A 10,797-nucleotide genomic window follows, 5' to 3' on the forward strand; every position below is an offset into this window, starting at 1 on the left:
CAGAGTATGTCATCACATAAAGGCATATATTACTATATGTGAATTATCAAAATCATGATGATGATGATGGTGATGATATGAATACTAAGATTGTTTTTTAAAAGTTCATAAATTATAATAGCCTAAAGACTAAATTAAGAGGCAGGAAAGTAAAGTAGAAATCACTGGAAGTCAGAAATCCTGAACTGGATTCAAACAAAGACAGCTGACTACTCTGAAAAGTATGTCACATATGATATTCCTATTCAGGTTTGGGTTGAAAAAGATGGGTTGATTCCTTTCTAATTCAGAGATTCTGTAATGTTGTAAGTCCCAACTCTGCTCCCCAATCAGTTGTAAAATGATGGTCAGTGGTGAGGCTTTAGAGCTACAGTGGGCCTTTTCAGGGCAAGTCAGCCTCAAATCTCATCTTTCAGATGAAGGACTTTAAGGTCATTGAGCAAAAATGAGATTCAAAAGGCAGGGATTGAAAGAAGATTCTCTGCTTACACATTCAGAACTTCTGTTCCATGATTCAATACTTGCCTCATTTAATCTTTTCAGAAATCATTCTCTTAATCTGTAAATTGAGAAAGCTGGGTAAAATGGTTCTTAAGATTGTGCTAACTTTAAAATTCTATATTTCTATTAAAAAACAAAAGTTCTGCAAAATAGATGGTTCTGGTTCTACATATTACAAATTCTGATAACAAAAAAAGTTTTCTTTAAGAAAATAAATAAAATAATTAAATCATTACAGTCTCAAATGGAATCAAACAATAGCATTATGCTTGGGAATTCAATGCCTTTAACACTTAATGCATTAGGCAGAATGTAGTTTTAAAAGGATTACTATGATTATCATTTTTATAGTCAAAGCCTTATGAAAGGGATCAATATTGCACATTACATGGAAGCATTTCTCATGCATTTGATTAATGCATTGTTATCATCAAAGTAATTAAAAGGAACAGGGTTATACACAATCAGCATGTACATCTTACTCAGCACCTCCTGGCAGTTGCTTGCAAAAATTAAACTCATTAATCATTGTGACTCCAAAGAAGAGAAAGCTTTGGAAAAATGAAAAAGCTCTATTTTATGGAGGAAAAAAATGTCTAAAGCCAACATCTAGAAAAACTCCTGTCCACGTTATAATATAAGAACATTAATCTCAAAAGGGAAAATGAGGTTACTCTATTGCCACAAAATATAAATTAATATTCTGCTATTACAATATTCTAGAGTTACTTAGATCTGCAGGTAATGCAGACAAGTAAATTACTCTGGAAGTGTGTATCAAAGACAATAGGAAAAGAGAGATTCTGAGAACTCTGTCTCCAGACTTCCCTACTGTAACCTTACTATTTGCCTGCCAATTATGGAGAAGAATTGAGAGTTCAGGCTTTGACTTCAGACAGTATTTCTCACTTTCCTCCTTCTCAACAGGTAGTGTACCATTACTAACAAAATGAAAAGCTGATCCCAATTTTCAGTTATAAAAGTTTAAACATCATGATTTCAGAAAAACATCAACTCACAAATGGCTTCCAAAGAAACCATAATGTAATATATTGAGCAAAATCAGGACACATTATATTGCTAGTAATGATTTGAATGTAACATTCAAATTCAACTCAAGGACATTATCAAAGATAAGTATGAATAGAAAAACAAGTCAGTTGGCAAAGTATTAAGACTGAGAAAATGAGGAATAATTCAAAGAATACATTGATAACAAACACACAAAAAAGTGGATATATATATACATATTTACATGTATATATGCATGCAAGTATGTCTATGTACATGTATATATATATATGTGTGTGTGTGTATCTACATATACATACATCTATGAATATATACACATACATGTATATGTCTATAGCTATAGATGTAATTTCACTTTTACCATTCTGCCTCTTAATTCAATAATGTTTTATAAGTCAATTCATGTTTTGTAGATTTTTTATTCTTTATAAATTTAATTTAGTAGAAATGTGTATATTATAATACATGTATATATTCATATTCATATGCATGTACATGTGTATACCCACATGTATGTGCAGACACATATCTAGAAGAAAAAGGAATAGTCTTTGTTCAACTCTAGACAGAGGAATTTTATTAATTCAATTAAAGAATAAATCACGTTAGACAAAATAAATAGCTTTGACCATAAAAAGGTGAAGAGATATTCATGTAAGAGAAATGGTGTCTTTGAAATTAAAGAAAAAGAAACAGATCAGGAAAAACATGTTTCAAGTTAATAAAGCAAATAAAACTCTGTCATACAAAATCTATTAAGATTGGCACATATTGATATAAGTAGCAATATAATTTTTTTCTTTGCATCCTCAGCATGTGACATATAGTAAAGCACTTAGTAAATTCATACTTCCCAGGGTAACAATGATGAAAGGACATTATTATTGTCAATAAATACATGAAAAAGTTCAAAATCTTAAATAATGTGAGAAATACAATTCAAGATAATCTTAAAACATTAATAGACCTTTTATTTACTGAGATAAAAGATTGGAAAATTGATAAAATATAATATTTGTAGAGTTATGAATAGATATTCACAAATTTCTGATAGAACTACAAAAGTGCAAATATTTTGGAGTGTCGCAAGAGAGTATCCAATAAGGATAATAAAACCAATCATATCTTTTAACCCAATGGTTCTATTGAATGCTGATATCATCATAAAAAAGGAATGAGAAAGATCTTCTATAGATCCTCTGCAGAGATTTTATGAAAAAAAAAATGATGCCAATTGAGTAGGGTGAAAAGGAATGGAACTGTTGAAATCATTGTCCTGGCTGCATTACTCACATTTGGGAAATCCTGAATCTATTCGATATTTAAGTAAATAGGAAAAAAAAAATGTGTTAATTCAGATTTACGGAAACTCAATATATGTAAAGTTGTATTTACATATACTATAAATTAGAGGTGATTATTCATTTCACAATTATTTTACTACAGTCATTTCTATAGTTTGTTATATTAAAATGTTTCAATGTGCAAAAATTTGGTTAACTCCCAACTTTTCAGGAATATAACTACAGAGTAAAGCAGAACACAACTGTATACTTATTCCATAGTGTTATATGAATAAACAACTTATTTGGTAGGAAAAAAACCCATATAAGGACAATATATTTTTCCTTGCTCTTGAGGAACTTATAATCTACTTGAGGGAACAAGGTATTATCATGTCCAAAAGTAATTATTAACAAGGCATTTAATACTATTCAAAACAAAATAGGAAAAATATCATAAGGGCACTATTAGTGTTTTTTAAAACAGCGCTTTATTGTTAATGCTCAAAAATTCTAAAAGAGAGATTGCTTCAGGATAGATTAATAATGAAATGTTTTATAGAAATGTTAAAATTGAGCATTGATAGATAGTTAGGACTTAGAAAGTTGGAGATATTATAGGAAATATTTTCCAGGTAAGCTATAAAATGGAGATGTGAAAGGGCAGGTAGTATTCAGAAGATCATAAATGAAGTTGTCAGGTTTGAGGAAGGTTAAGAGATGGATTTTATATTGGAAAAGAAGGACAGGACTAAATCATGGGAGGCTTTGAAAGCCAGCCAAAAGAGTTCAGGCTTTATTGCATAACCAATAAGAAGCCACTAAAAGTAGTTCTGGTTCTGGGTAGAAAAAAGGTATTATCAAAGTCCTATTTAAAAAAAATAGGTATGAATTGGTGCATATGCTGGATAGGAAGAGGCATTTGAGACAAGGAGAAAAATTAAAGGTTATTTTAACAATTTGGGTATGAGGCAGTAAGAACCTGAACTAGATTGATAGAAATACAAATGGAAAAGAAACAACAGGTTTAAGATATATCTGTGATAGAATGAATAGAATTTGATCATTTATCTGCTATAAGAATAGAGAAGGAACAAGTAAAGGGAAGAACTTATAGTGATGCCATGGATTTCAGCCTGAATAATAGGAGGAATATCAATAAAGAACTGAAGTAGTGAAAGAGGGGTTGGCTTTCAGGAAAATAAGAATAATTTAATTTTATATGTGTTTAATTTAAACTAATTTCAAGTCACCTAAGTGGACATTTTGAAAAGATATTGATATCGATGCTGTGTAGAGTTGATAGATAGATATAGAGATTTGGTAGCTACTTGTACATAAGTAATATTTAAGATTGGAGTCTATATGGGATCTCCAAATAAGTAAGAGTGTAGACAGAGAAGATAGTAAAACTGATTACATAAACTTATGGAATCTTGTGTTTTAAGATAAGGAAAAGGAAGAGGCCTCTCAATGAAAAAGGCAAAACAGAAGATGCTTAGACAGATAGGATGATAACTAGGTGAATATGGCTTTGTGAATATCATGGGAGAAGAGAATTTAAAAGGCAGAGGTAGATAAATGCTATAGTAGACTAAAGAGAATGAGGATTGAGAAAATACTATTATGTTTCATAAAATTAGCAGGTCATTTAGTGATATATAGGATTATAATTATAGACTAGTGAGAGGAGTAGGGTCTGGATTACAGGGGGTTAAGAAGAGGATGATGGGTGAGGAAATAGAGACTGGAAAAGACTGAAGATCCCAGAAGAGGGTGGGAGGAATAATTAACCAAGATCATAGTAGTGGCATGCTAGGATTAGATCAAGGGCAAAGGAAGGACAGATTTAAACATAGTTTTAAAGTTATATCTTGGAAATAAAGGACTTTTTTCTTCTTTAATATAGGCAAAACTAAAAGAGAATAAACTCATACAAATATTAAAGGCAGAAAAGATGGGATGTAGGCAACTTCATGCATGAAAAACCTCCATATTTTCTACAAAGAGATTATGTTATAAACTATTGTCAGTTAGGTAGTGCAGTGATTACAGTGCCAGGCCTGGAATCCGGAAGACTCATCTTCCTAAGTTCAAATCTGGCCTCAGACACCAGTTCTATGACCCTAGGCAACACTGTTTGTCTCAGTTTCTTCATATGTAAAATGAACTGGAGAAGAAATGGTAATCTGCTCCAGTATCTTTCCAAGAAAACCCCAAATGGGATCATGAAGAGTCAGACAACACTGAAAAACTACTACTAAACAATAAGAAACATGAATAATATTGAAGAAGTGAGAAGAAATTTGCAGTATCATTTCAGGAAGTTTGCTAGAAAATTGATGAAGGATAATAAATATTGAAATAGTGAAAGACCAAATGAAAGGAAAAAAATAATTATAAGAGGGTAATTCACTATAGTTCTATGACTTCTTCCAGTACTATGCTGCATCTGAAATTCAGGAATAAAGTGGATAAAATGAGGATGGAGAAAACTAGGGAGAAGCTAAGGGGACTAGGGAATCTCTGATATTATTGAAGAGACTCATTATGGTCATTTGGCCAAGGTAAGCAAAATCAAAAGAGGGCTAATTGAATTAGCCAATAAATTGTAGGGGAAAAGGAATGACTTGTTTGTTTGGAGAGAGATCATAAAATAGAAGATAAAGAGATTGTGACCAGAAAGGTAGGGTATGGAAGGTTTGAAATTTCTATACCAAATTATCATCTTATGATTATGTGTATAGAAGGCCTTTTAGCTACTGATATAGAATAGATTAGAAGATCTCTGAAGCCCCATATGCAATGAAACAAGTAGTTAGGGGATCTAAAAACCTATCAAAATTGATGAAAAAGTATAGGAAAGTTAGGAGGATCTTGAGAATGGAGATGGAAAACAGGTTAGACAGCAGCAGTATTAATGGTAAATCATTAAGTGTTTGACTAGCTCATTTTAATGTCATGTTTAAATAGAATATTACGTTACTATATACTATCCATGTTCCCTCCACCAAAGGGGGAAACATGAATATGAAGAGATGGATTTTTACTAATAACAGTTAGTAAATTAAGGCTGTGCCTCAAAGAGAGACTAAAAAAATGTTTATCAGTTTAAATTTAAAGACATCATGTTTGTTTAAACATTTACAATTTCTGTGTCTCAATTGAGGTGGATCTTGATTGATTTTATATTTTAGAAGTTACTATATTGTATTACAAACTAGCACAAACTAAAGAAAAACATATGACAGCAAAGAGACCCTAGCTATCCTTTTTATATTTCTAATTGAAATCTTTACAAGTGAGATGTGGTCTTCCCCAAAAGGGGATATCCTCTGAAAATACTGGCTCTTAATTATAATTAATAATAACAATAAAACCATCATTGGAAAGAATTGCAAGATAGTCTTTTTTTTTTCCATTTCAAATGTATTCTGTGCAGGCAGATAATATATTGCCAATTAATTATTCCTCCTTCAACCTTTACACTTCATTTATCTATGCTTGCCCTTGTGGCTATCTTACTCTTTTTTTTTTTTTTCACTTGAGAAAACACACACACACACACACACACACACACACACACACACACACACACCTGGTCCAGAACTGCATTCATTTGTCTTTGATGTGCAGGAGTTTGAGGAAGTGGGGAGGGCTTTTTTGTTTTAGTTGAAGGAAAAAACTGTTCAGGAGAAAAGAAAGAAACTCATTATGTTCATAGTGATCCCAGTAATCAAGGTCAGGAAACTGCTTTGGTGGATTGCTGAACTGCTTCCAGTGAGGGACAGGCCACAAAAGAGCAATAAAGCTTCCAGCAAATTGGTTCAGACTTCTTTGATGAATGTGACAAAGATTTAGTGGTCTGGATAGGGAGGGGAGCTCCCTTCAGCACCTGAGATAGCTAACAAGTGACTTTTGCAACTTGCTAACCAAATATGGAAAAATGACAATATCTTTAAAATTTCTGCAACTGCTGAATGTTGCCCCCTCTCCACCCACAGAAACATATGTAAAGTGTTGCATGTTAAAATAAGGATGAATAAACGTTTACAATGTCCCCAACTTCATTTTAAAAATCAATTAAACAATTTCTTGGATTCTTTCAGGATGTCTTTTTTTTTTTTAAGTTGTGAATCACCTTACTAATACTGAATGTAAAGGGAGAGAAAGATTCAAAATAATTAAGTCCCAAAGAGGCAAGTAATTCCATGTTATGTTTGTGAAAGTGTAAGAGTTTATTCTCAGATTTTAAAATTTCTTTAAAAAGAAAATTTTCATTACTTTGATTCCTTTTCCAATTAAGTCCTAACCTTAAGGATTGGGATGAATCCCTGGAGAAATGCAAGTAATGCTTTTGAAGAAATAAATTGAATCTATCCATCTCTAACAGTTTAATGTGCTACATTTAATTTGGAGGTGGTGACATAGTTGAGGGGGAAATGCTCTAGAGCATTAGCCTAACTACATACTGGAAAATGAATCTGGATTACTGTATGGGCTGCATATACTGAATATATTGCTGTGCATTGGCCATACACATCAGACACTTGCATGAATAGATAGATCTACAATTCTGTAAACATATATATATAAGGCCCACAAAAGTACATGCCCTTTATATTTCTCTGGGGTAAAAAAGCACATCAACTACTGGACCTTTTACTCTTAATGATTAAGTTAAAGGTCTATCTGTGAGTCACATCAACAAAAATCCTTTTTTTGTCTTAATTTCCTTATTTGTTTCTAGGTCCAACCGGTTTGATGATCTGAGAAACAGTTCCAGACATCTGTGATATTTAAAAGCAGGGAATGTATGCTTCAAATAGCTAAAAAAAAAAAAAAAAAAAAAAAAAAAAAATCAGAAAAAGGGAAGGAAAAAAAAATCAGAGCTGAGAAAATATCTGATAGGAAATCCAGAAGCCAGTGTCTTTGCTTTGTCCTAGCGACACCTAGAGTCTACAGGGAGGAAATTTCACAAAGGGTCCTTTCCCGGTGCCTGTCACACGTTCCTGGCTCTGGCAATATAGTTCCAAATTTAAGCCAGACTCCAGAAAACGAGCGTCTACGGAGAAATCTGTCTGCATTGCAGCTCAGTTACCTTGTCTCCCCCCTCCCAATTTCCCCCCCCCCTCGCTGAACTACTGTTATCTTTAATCTCTTACTTTTTCTACCCACTACTCCCTCACCCCTTTATTAAAGGGCTGTTAGTCGGCGACCCAGATGACTAAGAACTCGTTCACATCCCTTAGGACGAAGCTAGCCAGGGGAAGAGACGTTTCTTAATGAAGAGCTTTGGGAAATGATCCAAAGGAAAATTCTTATGCAAGGTCGAAGCTTACATCTGTTTTTCTATCTTTCTTTCTTATTTTTTTTTTTCATGAACACATTTGACCCTCAAAAAACAAAACAAAACAAAGCAAAGCAAAACGTACTTCTACCTTTTTTGAAGAAAAGAACTTTATTATTATTATTATTATTAGCGACAATCAAAACCCAAAGCTTCCAAAGTGTCTTAATAAGGCTGGCCTCTCTAGACATATCTAGGCCTCAAGGCGAATGCCCCCGGTAACCTACCATAAATTGGAACTCGTAAATTGAGGCAGATTGCAATCTAAGATCTGAAACTTCTCTTGGCAGCAAGTGCATAGGATGACTCGGTAGGGAATTTGGAGGGCATAAAATGACTTTGGGGAAACTAGAATTGGGGCTCCCAGTATAATGCTGTGATCTTTGGTTGACACTCAGAGGTACAGAACAAGAGAGACTGAAAAAAAACAAGCACAGATACTATAATGCAACACTTCACGCAGCAAACATAGGTAGAATGGTCACAGGCTTAAGCAGACACCAGCGGGACTAGAACGTTTGATGGATTGTCTGGGCTGGATTTTTCCTCCTCACATAAAAAAAAAGAAAAAGAAAAAGAAAAAAATCAGAAAAAAAAATTATACCACTCCTCCTCCTCTTCCCTTGGGAAGTATACAGTTCCCGCCCCCCACCTCTCGCCACCCGCCATCCCATCACACACACCCCATCAAAGCGCTGGAAGGGATCGATGTAAGGTGGTTTAACTCTCCAATCTATCAGACCCAGCAGCGGGGACGGCAGCAAGTGCCCTGCGTGAGTCATTCGTTACTAAGGCAATATGCAAATCCAACCTTTGAAACCGCGGAAACGTGCATGTGGAGAAGTTTTCACTTAATACGATCTAATGTTGAGTTGTCCGTCCAAGGCAAAGAAAGGGGGTGAGTACCAGAGGTATAACCTATCTACGGAGCACGCGTTGAGCTCTGGGGCAGCAGACCAGAGCAAGGGTGGTTATAGAATTCTGGTCCCGAAAATAACAAACGATGGTCATTTAAAAATAATAATAAAACAGAACTAGACATCAGCATCATCTGAAAGAAGTGAGTAGAAGAACGGGATACTGTCTATATTCAAGAAGTAAAGAAGGGTCTGAGGGAGGGGGAAACAGAGGGGAAAAACAGAATCGACTTCATCATCCAGGAGACGTAAAAAGGAAGGAAACATACGCACACGCGCGCACACACACACACACACACACACACACACACACACACACACACACACAAACTTAGAGGCAGAGACAGAGCTGTGGCCTCCCTTCAGAAGACTACACTGATATGGTTTAAAGAATAACAAACAAAATCAACCCTCTAACTCACAGCAGGGCTCATGAGAGCGCCGGAAAAACATAGACACACTACCCAAACTCCTGGCCCAACGTCGCTGCCAGGGACCCATTGCCAGGGGAGGGGATGACCGATATGCACAAGGATGACATTTGTGGGAGCTCCGGGGAGGGGAAGGGGGAGGAGAGAGAAATAAGAGAAAAGAAGGCGTGGGGGGGAGAGAGATAAGAAGGAAGAAGGAAGGAAGGAAGAAGGAAGGAAGGAAGGAAGGAAGGAAGGAAGGAAGGAAGGAAGGAAGGAAGGAAGGAAGGAAGGAAGGAAGGAAGGAAGGAAGGAAGGAAGGAAGGAAGGAAGGAAGGAAGGAAGGAAGGAAGGAAGGAAGGAAGGAAGGAAGGAAGGAAGGAAGGAAGGAAGGAAGGAAGGAAGGAAGGAAGGTTTAAACATTATAAAGAAGGTACTCTCAGAAAACGCATATCGTAAGCTAGCTTTTCAAAAGCCACCGCCACCGCCAACACAGCCACAGTCACCAACAAAGAAAGATAGTCTTACATCTTCCTCTTCACAGTCATTCCGGGGCTGGTACTGGAACCGGGGCCGGCCGCCTGCGCCATGGTCTTGGGGTGCCGACGGCACCGGGGGCCGGAGGGACTTCCCCCCAGCCCCACTGCTTTCTTCCTCAGTGCCCTGGCCGCCTAGAAGATGACTTGCCTCGGGGGGAATCGGGAAAGACCGAGAGGTGTTGATCTTGCCTGTGAATCTCTGGTAGAGCGAAGCCATCAGTCAAACGCTCAATAGCTTTTTCTTTTTTGTTTTTTCCTCTGTCTTTCTCTCTATCTCCCTCCCCCCTCCCCCCACCCCCCAAAAAAAGAAAAACCAGGAGGCCGTTGCTGCTCCCTACAGCATGCCACACTGAAGTCACCGCTGGGCTTTTCTCTCTCTCTCTCTCTCTCTCTCTCTCTCTCTCTCTCTCTCTCTCTCTCAGCACATCTAAACAAGGAGGGGGGGCTGATGGATATGTGTGTTTGGTTTCTTTTTTTTTTCCTATCCCGTTGCAAGTGCCCTAATCAAAGGGGAGGGGGCAGAATAAGGGAGGGAAAATGCCCGGGCTCCAAGAAATTTGGCACCATCTAGAGCCCAGAAAACATCCAAAGCCAGTCTTCACGCTCTTCCTCCTCCTCTTGGTTCCCCCACACCCTCTCCCCCTTGAGTCTGCCTTGACTCCTTTCCCCTAGTTCTCGCACTCCTTCTCCTAGTCCTTTCTCCTGTCCCCTCCACGTTCTTCCCCCAATATTCCTTCCTTCTCTCCCCTTCTCCCCAATCTCTGC

General features: G+C 36.4%; 1 protein-coding gene across 3 annotated transcripts in view; it reads right to left on the reverse strand.

The window, feature by feature from the left end:
- The window catches only part of DPP6 (dipeptidyl peptidase like 6), a 1,012,545-nt gene extending 1,002,157 nt beyond the window's left edge, over positions 1-10,388 (reverse strand). The window contains exon 1 of one of the 3 annotated variants that reach the window (XR_007947662.1): positions 10,022-10,355. Coding sequence is in view for 2 of the 3 variants with exons in the window: in XM_051961469.1 (XP_051817429.1) it covers positions 10,022-10,249 (228 nt within the window). In the remaining variant the exon portion in view is untranslated. Of the gene's footprint in view, positions 1-10,021 lie in introns of all 3 variants that reach the window. The other 2 variants (XM_051961469.1, XM_051961471.1) reach the window with 2 other exon arrangements.
- Positions 10,389-10,797: the final 409 nt, after the last annotated feature.

The sequence above is a fragment of the Antechinus flavipes genome, chromosome 5 (genome assembly GCF_016432865.1).
Source record: "Antechinus flavipes isolate AdamAnt ecotype Samford, QLD, Australia chromosome 5, AdamAnt_v2, whole genome shotgun sequence".
Classification (NCBI taxonomy): Eukaryota; Metazoa; Chordata; class Mammalia; order Dasyuromorphia; family Dasyuridae; genus Antechinus; species Antechinus flavipes.